General features: G+C 37.7%; 1 protein-coding gene across 1 annotated transcript; it reads right to left on the bottom strand.

The window, feature by feature from the left end:
• Window positions 1–538: 538 nt before the first annotated feature.
• On the bottom strand, window positions 539–17,933 carry LOC145980081 (uncharacterized). Its single transcript, XM_083113078.1, has 2 exons — window positions 17,802–17,933; window positions 539–1,791 (listed from the first exon to the last, which is right to left on the bottom strand). The coding sequence occupies exons 1-2, from the start codon at window positions 17,871–17,873 to the stop codon at window positions 634–636; spliced, it is 1,230 nt and encodes a 409-aa protein (XP_082969204.1). The 5' UTR covers window positions 17,874–17,933; the 3' UTR covers window positions 539–633.
• Window positions 17,934–19,675: the final 1,742 nt, after the last annotated feature.

Raw genomic sequence — 19,675 nt, 5'->3', positions numbered from 1 at the left:
TGAGGACTGGTTGACTTGTACAGTGGAGAGAAAATTGTCATCGTTATGGAACCTTTAAAACAGTTTATGGAAATGCCTTCAATGTATATTGTACCTCAGAGACAAGCCAACATACAGTAAGGTTGGGTTCGATACCCGGTGGAGGCACATAGTGGTTCGGATTCCACTTTAAACTCTAGGTCCAGTCTCGATTAGCCTTACTGTGCATAAAGTGGACTTAAAACACCAAATCAATCAATACAGTAAGGTTGTTTTTCCAAGATATGCTGGTTTTCAATAGATACCTAACAATGACATTTTTCTCCTGACTACAAGCTTGCTGCTGGGAAAAGGGTTGACATCTGGTGCCTTCTACTGTACATACATTGAAAATTATTAAAAAGAAAAAATAGTACACAAAAGAATAGCAATGTATTAGGCAATACCATTTTTAAAAAAGCCAAAAATCCACCTCTGGTAATACTCCTATAACGTGATTGTTGAAGCTGGAATCTGTGACACATTTGTTAATGTCTTCTGACAGCACAAGTGTCTGGTAGTATGAGTGATCAATTTATTGACCAATATTTATTGTACATAAAGGAAGGCAGTAAACAAAAGAAGTTATTGAAATTCCAGTAATTTATTACACTTTCAAATTTCATAATGGAAAATTCTAATCAGAAATATTATTATTACAATTTGTGTTATGTGCAATGAAGGAAAATGATTATGTGTATATGAACTACCGGAGTCAATACCTGGAGTAGGCTTTTCGTAAAGCTTACACATGTCTGGTGAACTTAAATTCGTTTTGCATGGCTCTGTTGTGTCATCAAAGTTTACAAGAGAATTGAGAGCTTCCAGTGGAGGTTTGCACTTTTCATCGCATGTGTTGTTGTTCTTGAAATACAGCATGTAGAACTGTTGCAACTCCCCAAACTCCTGAGAGTTGGCAACAAAACTTAACCAACTGAGAGCCCTGCAGGTACAGTTGAATAGGTTATCAGTAATAACCAGTTTTGTTACATTTGTCTTCTCAGCTGTTGCCCAATTGATATGAAGAGAAAACGGATCGGCACTAGCAATGTAATTATTTTGAAAGGTGTACTCGAATGCATTTGATTTCAACAAATTTGGCTCGATGTTTTCAAAAGCACCAGTTTGCAAATATGTGAACGTGTTCCCAATGATTTTGACTTTCTGTGACGAAACTCTGAATGCTTGCGGCATCACTATGGAGTAGCACGTGTTATTCACAAAATCAAACTCATTGGAACTAATATTGAATGCTCCAAGATACAATATATGCATGATGTTTTTCGTGAACTGTAATACAGGCACCTGAGCAGAAATCGAAGATACTTCTAGTGTGTGAAAATAGGAGTTTTCTATGTTAAGGAACCCCATGTTCATATTCACCGTCATTGCATCAAAATCCATTATGGACACAGAAATTTTATCCCAGATGAATGCTTCAGTTAGTACTAACTGTATTGCTGAGCTATGGATTTTTTCCATAGTAATGTTCCGGAATACAAGAGATGACATGGGACTTGTTCTGGAAATTCCATATTTCGGTATTTCTTGCAGCATTCCTATGTTTTCTAGAAGAACACGGTCTGCCATTGTCATTATGCTCATATCAGAGGTATTGTATGCAAACTTCATGTACAAGATGTCAACCAACTGCAAAAAGCTCAATCTTATCTTGGAGTGTCTGTCAAGGATGACTTGCTGACATTGTTTCACACTTAGATTTTCAGTATGGGGTGGCAACTCTGTGATGCCTTCTGAGCCCAGTATCATAGTCTGGAAATAGAAATGGAAGAGTATTATAAATCTTGAAGAAGTTTGTAGCATGTGTAAATATTTTAACACTGCTCTCTCTACAGTCATGAGAACTTCTGAGTTGTAACAACCCTATTGAGAGTAAATGGGGCCATTACACATGGGAAAGTGCCCATAATATTATATACATACAAGAAAATTTGTTTCGGGGGGAGAGGAGAACAATACCCAAATGTTCAATATTAATGTTAAGTCTTAGATTATCACAGAAATTACGTTGCGAGGGTTGAGCATTAAGTTTGAAGGTAGACTAAATTTAGCATATAGCTAATTCAAATATTCCATTTGGAAGTCGTGTATAGTAGGATGTGTAAGTATTAGCAAGCAAATTGTTCACCATATGTTTTCTATTTTACACCAAGATACTTAGATGAAGTAGTAACTACATATTTGAATAATCTGCCACAACCACATTGCATTACATTTAAAGAAATGTGTCTCAAAACAAAATTAGAAGTTTTTTCTAAGTACTTAAAAAGTCATGACTGGCAAAATGTGACCTAGGGCAGTTGGTGGCCCTGCTTTACTTAATGAAAGTTTCAAGAATCGAACACCCCCCCAAAAAAAAAACAATCTGCAAACAACCCCTGGAGATATAAAAATTCATTCATTCCAAACATGCAAGAGAAAAATAATGAAAATAGTCACAGACAGTTTGTCAAGCAATACTTGTACACCCCACTGTACTATCAAGTAGATTTTATTTTAATCTGAATTGTCACAAAGGTGGAAAGGTCGTTTTCCATCCTCATTTATTCCTTCTCTCCTAAAATCCAAACATCAGGCACATGAAAAGGTAGTAAAGTACAATATAGCATTTACTACTAAGTAAGAAGTCCATGGGTATTAGAATTGTCCTTTTGTCATCTAGAAGCGCTCTACTTTCACTTTTGGTTAAATGTGATGACAGTGGCATGCCCAGGGCTTGGTGGGGGTCATAACCCCTCCCCCTTGGCCCATTATTCCTAAAAAAAAAAAGAACATCAAAGACCAGGGACGTCGGAACCGGGGGGGGCAACATGCCCCCCAGTTGCGCCCTAAAAAAATGTGACTATATTGTTCTAATTTATTTTTGATTCTGAAGAAATTTTGAGAAAATATATTTACATTCGTTAAATGTACAGTGGGAACCATTCTAATTCCCGGACGACGGCGACGGGGAGAGAAGTTTCTCCTTCCAGATAGCTGTGGCTGCGAGGCTGTCGCTGGGGACGAGCCAAGTCAGGTGGTTTCTACCTGCCTGCTACGTCACAACGGGCATCGCGCTACGCGGAGCTCACAAGCCCCAACTGCGAAGGTTGCGGGAAAGAAATGAAAAGATGTTTCAGATGCATTGCACATTATGTGTGCACATTTCGGGAAGGGGATGTGTGCATGGTAACTATCATATTAAAGACCGCTCCGATACACACTGCATTTAGGGCGTTTTAGGGTTAGTTTCCGATTGAGACTAAATGAGAATTATCGAAATAGAGGACAAGTATTCTCGAGTGTTGCCGAGTTCGAAACTCTATAGACGCCTTTTTTTTAATTAAAGTGATAACAAGAACAAAAAACCTGGCAAGGGGTGGGAAAAAAGCATGGCAGGGAATAGTGAAGTTAGTGGCTTTTTTAACATTTTCGCCCATCTCATTCTATATACGCCTACATACGAATACTGGTGATATGATTTCTCAATCATTTCTGCCTTTCCCTATTCATTTCAATTTTGAGAAGTGTGAGTTTTATTAGCACAGAATATTGACCTAAGGTAAAGATATCTGAAAACCTGTTTGGTGACTTTGATTCCAATCCGCGCTGCGTGTTGAATGGAAGGATCGAGATGTTATTGAAACTGGTAATATATGTTCAAATTATGGCTGCTCTCAAAGTCTTCTACTCTGAGGTAATAATTTTCTCAGAAGCACACGCTTCTGGGAAAATTATTAAGTTATTCTTCTTATTAACTTTATTGTTATTGAATTCTGTTTTTATACTGTGAAATACACATTATAGAAAACGAAACACTACTGATTCGCTAAAACAAAAAAACGAACAAATCTGTGTTTGTTGGACTTGAATTCTACCGCTCATTCTAATGGCTTGAACACGTAGTTGGGAAAATGCAAAGAATTTGTATACATGAAGGCTAAACAGTTTTTTGGTATGAACCGCAACATAGGGAAAGTGGGGGAATCGTGCGCGGCGGGGAATCGTGCGCACCACGTTTCCGAAGGTACGAGCCAGAGAATGAGCTTTCGATTCATGCTATAACCTAGCGGGCGTCTCAGGAAATACTATTACATTGGGCTTTTCGCGCCAGTTGTATTGTGTTGTGTGTAGCGAGTGGATGTTTGTTTTTGTGTCCATTGTTGTTATTTTGCTGTTGACGAAAATAAGGAGGTATGTCTTAAATTTTTACTCTAGTGTTTTGAACTATGCTTGTTTCGATAGTGCATGATCATGTCTATACACGTGTCTACTTGTTACGAGATTAACGTTTTTATATTTTTTTCTAGAAAGTAAATTTTTTGTAAGGTTGGTGTGGGGCAATGGTGCGCTTCGGAGAAAGGGTGCGCACGATTCCCCCGTATATGTAATTGAATGCGCACAATTTCCCCAAACGACATTAAAGGTGAAACAAGTAGTAATACCCAGGTTTTTATTTTGTTCACAGATGCCACGAAATTACAACAGAAAAACTGAGAAGAACTCCTACTCTCAGGGTAATCTGAAAAACGCTCTGGACGCTATCAAAAATGAAGGAAGAAAAATAAGGGAAGTTGGCAGATGGTTCAACATACCTGAGTCTACTTTACGGAAAAAGCTTGTAGAAAATCGTGATGTGCCTACTCCAACCCGGCTTGGAAGAAAATCAACGTTTTCTGTTGAAGTGGAAAGTGAATTGAAGGACTATGTTCTGACACTGGCAAAGTTATTCTACGGGTTAACTCCGAAAGAATTAAGACGCATAGCATTTCGATATGCAGAAGATCACGAAATTGTACATTCTTTCAATATGGAACAGGCTCTAGCAGGTAAAGACTGGCTGTACGGATTTTTAAAACGAAATCCCGATGTAACTCTACGACAACCCGAAGGAACAAGCTTAAATAGAATTACTGCATTCAATGAAGAAGAAACGAAGCTATTTTTCTCAAATCTTCAGAAAGTTATGGATGAATATAAATTTGAGCCAAGGCAAATCTACAACATGGATGAGACAGGAATAACGGTCGTCCCAAAGAAGTGCCCGAAGATTTACGCTGCGAAAGGTATGAAGAGGATTGGTGCTGCTACTTCAGCAGAAAAAGGGCGCACAATAACTGGTGTTTTTGCTGTCAACGCTGCTGGATCTTATATTCCTCCAATGCTGATTTATCCGCGAAAACGTATGACACCTCAATTACAAAGAAATGGTCCTATCGGGTGTTCTTACAACTGTTCGAAAAATGGTTGGACAAACGCAGAATTGTTCACTGAGTGGCTAGTTCACTTCCAGAAATCTGCAAAACCCGCAGCAAGTGACCCAGTGCTGCTTATTTTAGATAACCATGCAAGCCATATTTCAATTGAGAGTTATGAATTCTGCAGGAATAACCACATTCATATGGTATCTCTGCCACCGCACACATCACACCGGTTGCAGCCGCTCGACGTAACATTTTTCAGTCCATTGAAAAATGCATTGTACATTATTTAACTACATCTGGCCATGAGAGGGTGACAGAATATGATTTGGCTGAACTCCTAAATCATGCTTTCATAAAAGTTGCAACAATGGAGAAAGCTGTTTCAGGTTTCCGCTCTACAGGAATATTTCCCTTTAATCCCGACAAGTTTCAGGATCATGATTTTGCTCCTGTTCAGGACGTTACACTTGTTATCGCTGAAGATTCTTCCTCTCCTAAAGGTTTGAACAAATCATGTGGCATTCCGAACAGTGCAAATAGAGACTTAGTAGAAGAAAACAAAGATTCTTCCTCCCCTAAAAGTTCGAACAAATCATGTGGCATTCCGAACAGTGCAGATGAAGACTTAGTGGAAGAAATCATCCATCCAAATCCTGATAATAATGTGCCTTCAACATCTGCTGCAGGGACAAACTCTTTCCTTTCCTTTGTCCCAATGGGATTACGTCAAGGAAAAGGGAATGATACCAAAACTGTAAAGAATTCTCGGCGAGCAAAACAACATTCAGAAATTTTGACCAGTACGCCCATTAAACGCAAGTTAGAAGAGGCCCAAAAGAAGAAACAAGAAGGAAGTAAGAAGAAGTTGGACAAAATAACGCGACACCATAAACGTCCGTGTGGAATGAAAAGCATCAAGAAGAAGCTGATAAGGAAAAGGCAACTTTCAGAGTCGTCTGAGTCAGACACCGAGGATCAAGAAATTGTTTTTGATGACGATGAATTGGATGACGTAGACTTAGAAAGCGGACAAGGCAGTGCTTTGATTGTACAAGACACTAATGAACGTTGCGGAATTTGTGGTGATTTTGGGAGAGACGGTGAATTATGGTATCGATGTGTTTCTTGCTGTGAATGGAGCCATGCAGAGTGTACTGGTGTCGATACAGCCAACAATTACGTGTGTGATTTTTGTAATCGAAAATAACATCGTCTTCCCCATTAATTTTCTTTCAATTTTAAATATTGAAACAGCAATTCAATTGCCTTCTACAATTGTAAGGCAACCACTTTTAACACATTCAATTTATATGTTGTTAATCTGATATATAACTACATACATTTTTATTTGCTGAACTATTTATTAATGCGCACCATTGCCCTACCCTTGCGTATCATTACCCCATAGGTTGGGGAATTGTGCGCAAATGCAGGTTTGCATTACATGATGCATTACTCACGTACACACTGTTTTCTTTCAATTATAATTATTTCATTCAAAAGGAGAAAGAATGAAAAAGTATTAAGCTAAATTTCATATTTTCTCAAGCAAAACCTTTCCAAATATAATGAAAATTGCTTAGGTGCGCACAATTCCCCCACTTTCCCCTAATATTATACCTTTGTTGTTTACTATAATCACTGTGTTTCGCGAGGTGCAAGAGGGAGTGGTGTATTGACGTTTTAATATCTAGACTGTTTTCGCTAAGGCCCAACGCTACACTTGACCGACCAGGGGAGGGGGAGGCACAAGTTGTTTCCAGTAACTATATTTAGATGTTTAATCTATACATAAAGTTATGATAATTGCATATATTTCTGAACATACATACCTCAATAAAAACGTGTTTATATGTGCCGTCTTGCCTAATTTGTAAGGAATAATTTTAAACCATTTATGTTGTCAGTTAAAAATTGCTCCTTAGTTTGGCGTAGCAGTAACATCGTCGTCTCGGTTTCGATACCTGGTGGAGACACATAGTGGTTCAGATTAACTTTAAACTGTAACTTTGTCTGCGATTAGTATAAAATTACGCGCACGTATTCATATTAATTTTACAGAAGTGATGGTAATTTATTTCAATGTTTTGAAAAAGAAAAGGGTTACGTCCCGGAGAAGCACCGCCCCTCCACAACCGTTATCACTTTGAAATGCCACCTAAGATTATATGAATTTCAGTAATTTCAGTATTGGTGGACTGCCAACCTTACTTTTATTGCCTTTTCTGACAATAAAATGAAGGAATGCTTCGGAAGAGAATCTAGAAGACGAAAACAAATACAATGTCAGGAAGGTGCATGTGAGGAGGGGGACATTCTCCCGCCTAACTACGGGATAGGCTCTTTCCATGGCATTTTTAACTTTTTATTTTCCACTAAGGATGGAAATTTATACTTTGATATGATGTCAGGAAAGAATTGGTTTGGATTGATTTGGTGTTTTAAGTCCACTTTATGCACAGTAATCGGGACTGGAGCTACAATTTATAGTGGGATCCGAACCACTATGTTCCTCCACCGGGAATCAAATCCGGGACCCCTTGATTACAAGGCGACAACGGTACCACTGCACCATCGGGAAGGCCTGATATGATGTCAGGAAAGAAGAATCGATAAGTCACAAATGGGAGAGATGAAGTCAGACACTTTTCGTTTAGTCACAATTATATCCATAGAAAACACTTGTTCAGGACGTGATTCAAAACTGCCCACGGTTTGAACCAGAGACTAGTTCAATCTGTCCTTAATGACATTATAGATTGTGATTGATGGTGAAACATGATTGTTTATTGCAAACTGAAATCTGTCTTCCCTATTAGCGTAGAAAGCATGAAAATTTCGCATCATCAATTTTATTTATTAGAATAATACGCAAATAACAAGAACATGTTGCATTCTATTTACTCTACATTTCTTCAAATAAATGATATTATGAGAGGCATTCAAGTCAAGCTTGGAGTTTTGATTTTTCAGAATAACGGAACACATTTGGACGAATAGCAAATACTTTTATTTCTCATGTCATCCTCCTCTACACTAATGCACTAATTCCAGCGTATCACCGGTGCTTGGATACCAACAGCGTAGAAAGGTTTGTCGTTGTGTCTGGGCCTTGATGGGGCAAAGAAATACATTGACAAATATATATTTTCTGTGCATCAAACGCGCGAAGTGTATATTTCAAAATTATGTTAGTTATGCTTTATAGTGTGCCAATAGCTAACCATCCTTCGGAGTATCCAACTGCTATAACAATTCCAGATAAAAGGATCTACACTTGTTGCAGTTATCGTGAACACAAAATTGGTGACGTCATCTTAGCGCCACGCGCCTCATCTAAACTACGCACAATATTTGAGTTTCTTTTAATTCCATAATCTACCACTCTTGTGAGTCTCCGTCTCTAAGCTCCCCAATAATCTAATCTAGGCAGTGATTGAAAATGTCCAAACTGACCAAAATTTATAGATGTGTGTGTGTGTGCTCTCACAGAAGCAAATTCAGGCAGGGTTTGAAAGTAACGAGTTACAAGTAACAGTTACTTTCTCCAGTAACTGTAAGTAGTTACTTCGTGAAACGATAAACTGTGCCTCGGTTACGTTTTCAGGTAAGGAGCATGGGCGTCGTGAGAAGGGATCGAACAGGTACGGACGCCACCTAGAATTTCGTTTCATTCACACAAAGTTGCATGAACTTTGCTATTTTTTATTGCAAATGACAGAAATAAAGTTCAATTAGTTAGTATTCGAACAGAATAATGAAAGAAAAAGAGGCATTAGATCGAAAACATTGGGTTTTGAAAAATAAAGGGGTTACGTCCTGAGGAAGCACCTGCAGTAACCAGGTTACGTTTTTCATACTTTACTTTTTTATACTAAGAATAAATGGTTCCACACTTTCCTTCCAAAACTTAGAGTGTTATGTGAAAGGCAAACAACAGACAGTGTACGAGTAAAATATCAATTTAACTTTTAAAGCTTTCTCTTGAACGAGGTGTGCAAATGATAAGAACGCATAACTGTATACTTCAGTGCACGAACTGCAGGAAATGTAAAAAGATAATGAAGTCAGTTGTGCTGGACATTCACACATCTAGTGGATCAAATAGAAAAGTCACCCCAATGATAATACTAATATGAATAAATTTGGAATAAAATTGGTATATTTTTATTAGTATTTAATAGATATTGTGTAATAATCATACCCATGATGAACGTTATTATTAATATTTCTGGGCCTCGCAGATGGCGTAGTGGCCGCGCCAGAGACTTGTAATCAAGGGGTCTGGGCTTCGATTCCCGGTGGAGGCATTTAGTGGTTCGCATCTCATTAGCCATTCTGTGCATAAAGTGGAATTAAAGCAACAATTCAATCAAACGGTTCAATTCTATATTATTTCTACTATAGATTGCCTGACCCCCTTCCATTCACAAAATTTCTGGCGACGACCGTGGTAAGGAGTTCATTAATAAAAAACAACAACTATGATTTGCTCAAAGGTTTATTAAAAAAGTTAATAGTTATGCGTATACATTTTTGCAACGCGGATTTTTGGATGATGTGGTTATTCAGGTTCACTTTGAATTTTATGTCTATTTTCATGGGCGAAATGAATGTTCACTTTTGAGGATAAAGTCAAGGAAAGCTTGCCTTCAGTTCAAGCACGTTACACGTTCTGCCAGGTTTAGCTTATCTACATATAACGTCGTTACTCTTTAAAGTAACGGTAAACTCTCGAAATCAGTTAAATTCCATAAACAAGTAACTGTCTTAGTCCCTTTTTGGGCAAAATATTACAACTGGCTTACTTTTACGAAGTAACTTTACAAAGTTGCCCCCCCCCCAATATTTTACTTGCAAGGGGGGGGGGGGCAGAGAAATGCGCAACGACACTTGTTCATATGCAATATTCGTTTCATTAGAGAGTGAAGCCAGGAAGTGGAAATTTTATTTTATTATGAAACAACATAAATTCACCACAGCATAAAAATTCAATGAAAAGTAAACCAAATGGAATTATGATAGAGAATGTTATTGTATATGATTAAAATTGGCCACATTCATAGGTATAACAATACTTTGATATTGAACAAACAGATTTTTGTAATTAAATATAATGAACATCGAAATATAAAAAGAAACACCAATTTACAAGCTCACATAATTCGTGGTTTTAATCTTCAACATGTTCTGCTTATTTCTCTTAGGTCGTAGCACGAGATTGTGATTTTATAGAACACCTGTACTTTAGACTAAGGAACAAAATGTTTTGATTTTTTCAGACTTCTGAAATATTTTGGTTGTATATTGCATGCCCCCACCTAGGGCTGGCCCTGGAAGGAGTTAAGATTTGCTTTACCAACCTTTCCAAGAACCATGTGGCTATTGGAAATATTGAAAAAAGAAACATAGTTTTTATAGAGAATTAAGACTATTTTCAATGGATTGTATCACACTTTAACTGCTTATTTGGAATAATTTAGTGACGGTTCCGAGAACAATTTAATATTACAAGAACTGTCTGTTAACTGTCGATAGCGTGGTGGTTAATGCAGCCGTCTTATCATTAAAGTGACAGGGTTCGATTCCTATGGAGAGGGTACAATTTCACAGCTTCGGAACTATATATACACCCAGCTCCAAATAATATGTAATGTTGATTACAATTGACAATATCTGTGTCATTCTTGAAAATCCAGGTAAGTTTCGAAAAGTTTTTTCTAACGTCACTTATTTATAATATCAGATTAACCGCAACGGCGACTGAAAAGCAGTAATTCTGAAAAAAAAAAAAAAGGAGCGAGGAAGTAAGCGACGAGGGAGAGATTCCAATTTTATAAGCATATATTCCTAAATATCACATGCAAACTATTCTTTTGCGAACGAAAGTTCATTAAACTACCAGCTTATTTACTACTGGAGTCTTCACTGTTGAAAACCCGGCAATGAAACAAAAGAGAAATGTCCCTGTAAAGTAAAATTTAACTGAAGAGTCTGGCATTTTTAATCAGCCGAAAGCCATCGGCAGCAATTTAGAACGATTGTACCCATATGGAATCTTACTCGTATAACCTGCCACTCATGGAAGCATATACAATACCTGCAAGGCAAAATGCTATTCACATGCTTGCCAGTTATATTATCCCCTCTTCTACATGGAATATCAATGCAAAGTTGAATCTAGACAATTTTTTTTAATTTTAGTTTTTGCGTTTATGATTCGCAAAAAATACATAACAGTAATTCCACTTAACATTTCTTGATTTTAAGTAGAGTCGATAAGAAAGTTCCTTAAAATGAATTTCGAGCTTTGAAAATGCATTCTGTTTTATAAATGATTTTAACATTTAAATGACTGTATACATAGCAAAGTGCTTGTAAGGAACATGATTATAATGCCTGCAAGCAAGAATTTGACTTCCCTTGCGCTTGCATCTGATATTTTGAAATCGGAGAGGGTAGGTTTCATGTTCGGATCCTGAGCCACGCATGAGTGTGTTATTGTTGTTGTAGCGTTATCCACTTAATCGAATCATTATTCATTGTCAATATCGCGATTAACTCAAGAAATGAAAATGCGACAAAAATTGAATAAAAAGATAATTTCCCCTGGATGTCGAGCAGGCTAAATAAATAGGCTTTTGAGAGCTAGCTCCATTCTTATCATCAGCCCCGAAAACTTGATAACATCCCCACAACGATATCTAGAGGTAATGAACATAATTCACCAGCATAAAACTTCAAGACATATGTACGTAATACTTTTCTTTGCAACGGATATCCCGTAAAATTTCTTTCTTTATTTTAATACGATAATCGAGGGTAATGCTACACTATAAATTGGAATATTACAGAACTTCTCACTGGCAAGTTCTTTCACCTGCTGTTGAACCAGGTGATATCTGTAGGGCGCCCAAAGGAAAGTTCAAAGGTTACTTGGCCGACCTACAAGGAAAAATTACGGCTTACTTTTCCCAAGAAATATCTGGCGCCTGATCCCAAAGCCATTATAATCCAAATGTGTTGTCCTTACGTGTGCTGAATGCCCCTTTTACATCTTCAGCTTTTAGCAAAGATTTCGAGATTTTAAGAAAGTTTATGGGTTTTAGTCTTAGGGAGTTCATCTCCGATCGCCTATGTATGAATGTATGTATGTATGTATGTGTGTGTGTGTGTGTGTGTGGGTGTGTGTGTGTGTGTGTGTGAAAAGGAAGAGAGGAGAAAAAATTGAAACCGCTTGGCATCAGAAGAAGTGTGCAACAGGGCTATTCTGCCACAAAAGAAGTGATGTAAGTGAGGTGACAAAAATAAATTTTATAAAGAATATGGAGGACAGAATAAAGAAAATATGCACGAAGGAATGTGAAAAAGAAGGCAAAATAAATAGCCTATGGAAACAGCTGGAAAAGAATGGCTATGAGAAGCAGGATAGACTGGACATAAACAGAAGAAGGAAGAAAAGAGGAAGGGGAGAATTGGAAGAGAAAGAAAAAGAGAGAAGGTTTGGAATAAGGAGTATGGGGAAGACCACAGAAAAGATATGCAAAGTGCTTAGGGAAGCGGGCATTAAAACTTACAGGAAGGGAGGGAGAAGCATCTTAGGAATAGCGAAGAATGCTAACAAGAAAAAGGAAAACAGAGAAGAGGAAGAGGAAGGGATTATCTACGAAGTGAAATGTAAAGAATGTCAGAGTGTGTACATAGGAGAAACGAAAAAGAGACTGAAAGACAGGTTGAAACAAGATAGGGATGATGTACGACTTAAGAGAGAGAGAAATGCGATATTTAAACACACGAGAGAAACGGGACATGACATAGAGTGGGATGAGGCTACGCAGATAGGAAGGGAGAAGAGAATGCTAGTGAGAAAATGGAAGGAAACCAAGGAAATAGAGAAGAAAGGTGAAGAAGACACAATGAACTGGAATGGGGGACTGAAGTTAAACAAAGAATTTAAGAATGTGTTAGAAAGAGTGGAAAGGACAAGAGAGAAAGAGGAGAAGAGAAGGAAGAAAAATGAAGGAAAAAGAGCGTGAGATATAAAGCCCAACCACATTCTACTGTATATGGAAGTAAATATGTTTAGCCTTTTAGGTGAAAGTACAGTTGACAAGGGAAAGCCACCTGCTAGAATGTTCCAGAACAACTTTCTAGTAGTCTGGAGGGAGTAATGTTTGTGTATATATAATGCCCTGTTTTTGTATCTTGTTACTTTTGTACTTGATACACAGTCTGAAGAAGACCTTGCTAGAAGGTTGAAACTTTACGTTTAGTTTTTTGTTTTTTAATAAAATAAATTACTGCCTTGGTCAGCATATTTATATTTTTTCGTATATTAATATAACTGTAGATTGAATTGTTTCTTCTGCAAATATGCTGTATAAAGAAACAAACTGCCGGAGTACTTGTTGAGGCCAGTGTACGCACACATAGGCTAATTGAACCAGGCCCGTAGCTAGAGGGGGGCAGGGTGGGCAACTGCCCCCCCCTGAGAGCCTGCTTTGCCCCCCCTGTGAAAAATACAGAATATATTCCTACCTGGAATACTCACTAATCTTTACAATTATATCCTCTATTACTCTAGCAACATAACAAAAACACTTATTGATTTTGTGATTTATTAAGATGTGTGGGATTCCGAATAATGTCGTACTAGGATTAGGGGGAGAAAATCTCTTCCTGATTCAGACTTCCGGAAATGATTTCGTAATTTTTAGTATCTAGAACAGTTGTGATATTTTGAGAAGTCTTGTATGAGGTGCCTAATGTTTTTGGATGTTTGCTATGAAGTTTGAACTGCTTAATCTTTAGTTTCCGAAGTCTGCCTATTGGTAATAGTGATTCATGTGGTAGAGAGAGGGAGTGGATATTTGATTTTTGTTACTTACCGTTGCCTTTCTGCCACTTCGAGCTAATCGTGACAATGAGTGATGACGTGAAATTGATGAAAAAACACTCACAAACAGTGCTGCAACCACCACAGGGGGCGGGGGCATTATCCGCCCCCAGTTTTGGTCGGAAGCCCAATCTAGGGGGGGCAAACATTGAAGTAAAGAAACATGACTAGCAGAATCTAAGAATAGCAGTACAAATTGATGCTCAAGATGGAATTAGTTTTCAAGTTTTTCTTGAATTTTTCTTCCAGATGGTCAAGGGCAGTTGCAGGGGGCACAGAGGGGCAATAGCTCCCTCGCTTTCAAATTTTATACAAATAAAAGTACATTTCGTAAAATTTTCTTGCTCGCTTCGCTCGCAAGTATGGATTCTGCTATTCTTATAGTCTAAAGCCCTGGGAGCCAAAACGATATAATTGATAAAAAAAAAATGTTAAAGAGAATGCCATGGCACCCCGTGAAATTATTTGCACCCTATTATATCAATATTGTTTTCAGTTTGCAAATATTTGGATCTAAAGATTTTCCTGCTCGCTTCGATCCAATATGATTCTTCTCTGTAATGCATTCTAAATCACCAGAGAGAGAAGTAAGGCCAAATTTATACTTCAGATTGTTGCTGCTTAAATGCACGAACAATTCTTTTGAGGAAAAGGAGCACGCACATTTGAGAGACAATTTGGCGTATGAATTGATCATGTAATGTATTTAAATAATATATATATATATTAAAGAAACTTTTAATACGTACACAATTTAGCGTAACATGTTGCATATGCATTTTCTTATTTTACGTCGCTCCATGTTGCATATGTGTAAAATATATATGTTGTACATGAAAGTTATACGTGTCATATGTACAAAAATAATAAGTTCGTCATGCATATTCTGTCTTTCAAAAATACAGTTTGTGTGCTTGTTTTCCATTATTAGCTAATATGAAATTGCACATGTTGGAAAAATACCGGGTGATCCGTTTGTTGTCAGAAAAGTAAACCTTTATACACAAGAAGTTAATGTACGTATCTCCGAGCAACTTGTTGTAATATAAGCAGAAGGGATGTAAGTTTCGAATTCAGCCACATGGCGGGACTAATGTGCATACAAAGGTGGTGATCACGTTACAACAGCGGGAACAGTATGTCGTATGGTATGCGAAATTTTCCAGTATTACATGCATGCTACTGTCGCCACGCAGCTCAAATCCGTAAACCTCCACTTATTCGAAACTTACACCCTTTCTGCTTATTTTACAACAAGCTGCTCGGAGATACCTTAACCTCTTGTAATACAAAAAATGTATTACAAATGTTTACACAATTCATCAAAGTGTAGATGTAATGTAATCATTATTATTTAATTAATTCTATTTTTCTTGCATAACACAACACAATGGTGGTGTTGGATTTTCGTTAGATTCCTTTGTGTGTAAAAATCTTGCATACTGGAAACTAGAGGGAAACATTATGAAGCACGATTTATAAAGGTCTTTCTTAATCAGTTCTGCAGAGAAGCCCAAAACTGTTGGTACATATTAATCGTCTTTTAACCTTTTCGACCTGTAAATATAAAGTAGATACAGTCGCTATTTATGTTAAACTTTAGCTTTGTATTCTTTGGTATTCCGGAAAGTCATTATCGAAATATTGTTATTTGATGTTGCTTGAACTTTTTTTGTTCATTGGAGTTTCAAGATATCATCCCTTTCCTGTTACATATCACTTTTGGAGGAGGGGGACAAGTGCCCGTCTGCACCCTGCTATATCTGCCAATGCAACACAATATATTAAAAATTTGCCCCCTCTAGGATTGACTTTGCCCCCCCCCCCCAATAAGAATTCCTGGCTACGGGCCTGAATTGAACTGGACCTACAGTTTAAAGTGGGATCGGAACCACTGCAAAGGGATTTGTTCAGAATTTTCCATCTAGGAAGGTGCAATGGTAAATTCAGAGCTAGAATGACCTTAAATTGGGAGGAGGGTGTTCGGGGTGTGGAGATAAATCACTGACAGGTGGCTCCACCGGGGATGACAGACGGAACCCCTTGATTGGAAGATCACGTCACCGCCCGCATACATCGGATAGACCAAAAGCAGGTGGGTCATTTTAACGTTTTTCTTATTATTATTAGAAATACTATTGTATTTTCTTTCACTGTATGTTGTAATAATTGTACTAAGTACACTGTAAATTACCCGATAAAATAAACACTATCGAAAGCGTTTTTCTGACATTTTATCGCGAGACAAATTTACTTCGGCAAATGAATTTTCTGCTTGTAACTTTTGCTATGGATTACTAAAGGTAATATTTACCCCAGGCAGAGGGGACGAATTCGTTGCAGGGGGCAACAAATTCTGCTCTCTGCTTGCAGTTTAGATGCGGTTCTGTAGCTGTATGAAACATGACAATAATTGAATCGATCACATACGAACAATCAATGTGCTAACTTTCAGTGTTTCTAAAGATTCGAAAAAATATTAAGATAGAAATATCGACCACATACCAGGCGAATTTCAATCAAATAACAATCATTTTACAACGTATTTATCAAAACAATTTGGAGGGTGAAATAATGTGACTTTTTTTTTGCGGGGGCACCCGTGACAGAATTACTCAAGAAACAGTGGTGGCGATTGGGTTCCAAAACTGCGGGGCGAAGCAGTTTACTTTCCTTTAGTAGACATGGTTTAGCATAGTGCGGAGGCGAAGGTGGTAAAAAGTGGAGGGGCAACTGCCCCCTAATCGCCACCACATCAAAATAGTAACTGTTACTTATAAGTACGTTCTGATCTGATAGGTCAGTTGCACTTACGAGTCTCATATATACCTAAATGCCATACAAAAAGGTATATTTGGGTTGGGGGTAAGCATTTATTGATCTAGTTTTCTCGTTTGCTTGATGACAAACTGGTGACCCCTCTTCCTCATCCTCGTCACTCGAATGAGAATTAAACCATCAAAGAAATATGCATATATGAAATTTCATACGTTTATATTTAGCTCCTAACTCCCTTCCCCTTTTCTGCACACACAGCCTACATCAGTGGTTCTCAAACTGTGGTACGCGTACCCCTAGGGGTACATGAACGTCTTGAAAGGGGTAAGCGACCAGCTCGGAAGAGAAATGTAGAGATTACCCACACAACATTTTTGCTGCAGATGTGTAGAGCAGACTTCAAAGCTTTTAACACTAAACAGGAAAATAAGGCTAATTTTTGTCACTGACACTCTTATTTTTGTTTCATTTGTTTTGAAATAAAATACTCGTTCGAAATCTATAATAGACTAAATTTGGAGCAGAATCTTCGCTTGAAAATTTCAAGTGCACAATCAGATATCAAGAAACTGTGTCACGCTATGCAGGCACATCCTTCTTACTAGAAACTCTGGGGATTTACAATAATAACTCTAAATTTTTACGTGACACTTTCTTTACAAACTTATTTTTCTTCTTTGATTTTTCTTTCAACAACTCTGGAAACATGTGAAAATTAACGTTTGTTATATACTTCTTGGCATACATGTGCTTCACATTTTTACTTTTGTAGCTAATCATACAGATGATAAACGTAGGAACACCTAGTAAAAAAATCCCCAAAACTCACTATTCAGAGAAATCCTATGGTGGGGTTACATTGGACGTTTAGTTACGACTAAAGGTACACTACTTTGAGCACTTACGTCCAACATTTCTGTGCACCTGCATACAATATCCATTTTCCCGCCATTTTCTTTGCAGCTGCATATTGGCATATCGCACACACTCAACCCACTGACTATTCTTGCGAACAAGAAGATAAAGCACACAGCCGTCCGAACGTCCATTTCTAGCTAACTGCATCGCAGGACGAACGAGTTCAGGGTAAAAATTCACTTCCTGTCCCCAGTATCTGCGCTATCGTCGCCAAAACGCTCCCTTTTCCCCCCTTGTTATGTGGGACGGAGTGGGCTGATAATTGGGGATGTTATCGAGACGAGTCTTGGCATAGTCTTGGTAATGGGCGTAACTTGAGACTTTTTTGTGGGGGCAGAGTCGAAAACTTTTTCATCCCTTAAAAATAGTGTCCAGGATTAATTGCTAAATAACTGTTACATTTGCGAAATCATAAAAATTATTATTTATTACGAGTACTTAGCTCCTCAGGTCTTAGGATGTTAACAAAAGTATCCTTAACGTGTAAATTTTAACAAATCTGAAAATTTGGGGTGGGGGCCAAGCGCCCTCCTTGCCCACGCCAAGTTGCGCCTATGGTCTCGATCTAGTCTCGATTTGTAAATGTCTGTCTCGGTTTATAATCATCTCGATACACCACATACTCATGAGCGGGGGTGGGTGGGGGTTGCCGAACAAGTCAGTCCCCCATCCCTGCCCTCGAAATTTACATAGTTCGTTTCAAGTTACAGAAAATCGGAAAGAGTGTTATTTTTATTGTTACTACCGGAAATAAAGTTCAGTTTGTTATAATCCCCAGAGAATAACAAGGTAAAATTGCGTAAAATTGAAATGTTGAGTGTAAAATACATATTTTGCCTTTTAAACCAAAGAATAAATTATTTCACAGGTTTTGAAATTTCAAAAGTTATTGTTTTTAAGTGAGATGTTACATCTTATAAGCACTATGCCTAAAATTTCCCCCTAACTTTTAAAGCTTTTTTTGAAAAAGTTAATAACAAACGAACTGTATGAAATGTAAAAAAAAATAGTGAAAAAAGTTGTGATGCATATTCCATCTGGTGTATCGAGTAGAAAAGTCTCCCCCCCAAGGGTATAATAATAATAATTATTATTATTACTATTCACGTTTCATAAATTGCCTGAGCCTCCCTACATAGTTCGAATCACGAAACATATACAATGCGTTACCACACAGAACTTTCATATGTGGAGTAGAGGCTAAAAACTTTTCTCATTTAAGTTTTTTTCTGTTTGCCGGCTCATTTCAACACTGCGAGACATCGAAAAACTATTTTATCCACACACGCAGCACAGGCTCACGGCTGTCGCTAATGTAGGGCTTGGAAGTTGAGGAAATATCCTTTCTTTTTTCCTAGTGTCACGAGGCCCAACATAATACTGTATATGTTCATTTTGGGTCATTGGAGGCCAGAAAAAGATGGGTTTTATTTGTCCTTTTTTGCCTTTTTTAGGTCTTAACGGCTATTTTTTGCAAATTCACCTTCTTTCGACTACGTTTTTACTCCCCATTCTCAATTCGAATCATCATCAGTTCATCACCTCTTTATTAAACATCCTTTCTGTAGTAAAGAAATAAAAAAAGAGAAAGAAATAAATATATTTGAACCATCCCTGAAACGAGAGAAAACCATTTTGGGACGACTGAAGCAGGTACGGTACAGTGGGATCCATGAGTATTACCGTGCAAATTGTCCACGACTATTTTCATTAACTTTTTCTTACATCCCATGTGTTTTAAGCGATGATTTTTATGTATGCTGGTGCACAAGTTGTCAACAGCTTGTCTTGAGTTTTCTTTTTAATTCTTGAAGTTCTTATTGGGTCAAATAAAGTGCACGAACATGGTGATGGACAATTT

Source organism: Lepisma saccharinum, chromosome 27, assembly GCF_977018435.1.
Source record: "Lepisma saccharinum chromosome 27, izLepSacc3.1, whole genome shotgun sequence".
Lineage (NCBI taxonomy): Eukaryota > Metazoa > Arthropoda > Insecta > Zygentoma > Lepismatidae > Lepisma > Lepisma saccharinum.
This window is presented reverse-complemented; position numbering and strand designations above follow the sequence as displayed.

What these genes read in the sequence shown, in the direction of transcription:
- LOC145980081 (XM_083113078.1), bottom strand. Translation starts at nt 17,873, where the DNA reads ATGCCAATATGCAGCTGCAAAGAAAATGGCGGGAAAATGGATATTGTA. An exon ending in GGTGCACAGAAATGTTGGAC is followed by an intron (nt 1,792 to 17,801) that starts GTAAGTGCTCAA and finishes TTCTATTTCCAG; the next exon opens with ACTATGATACTGGGCTCAGA.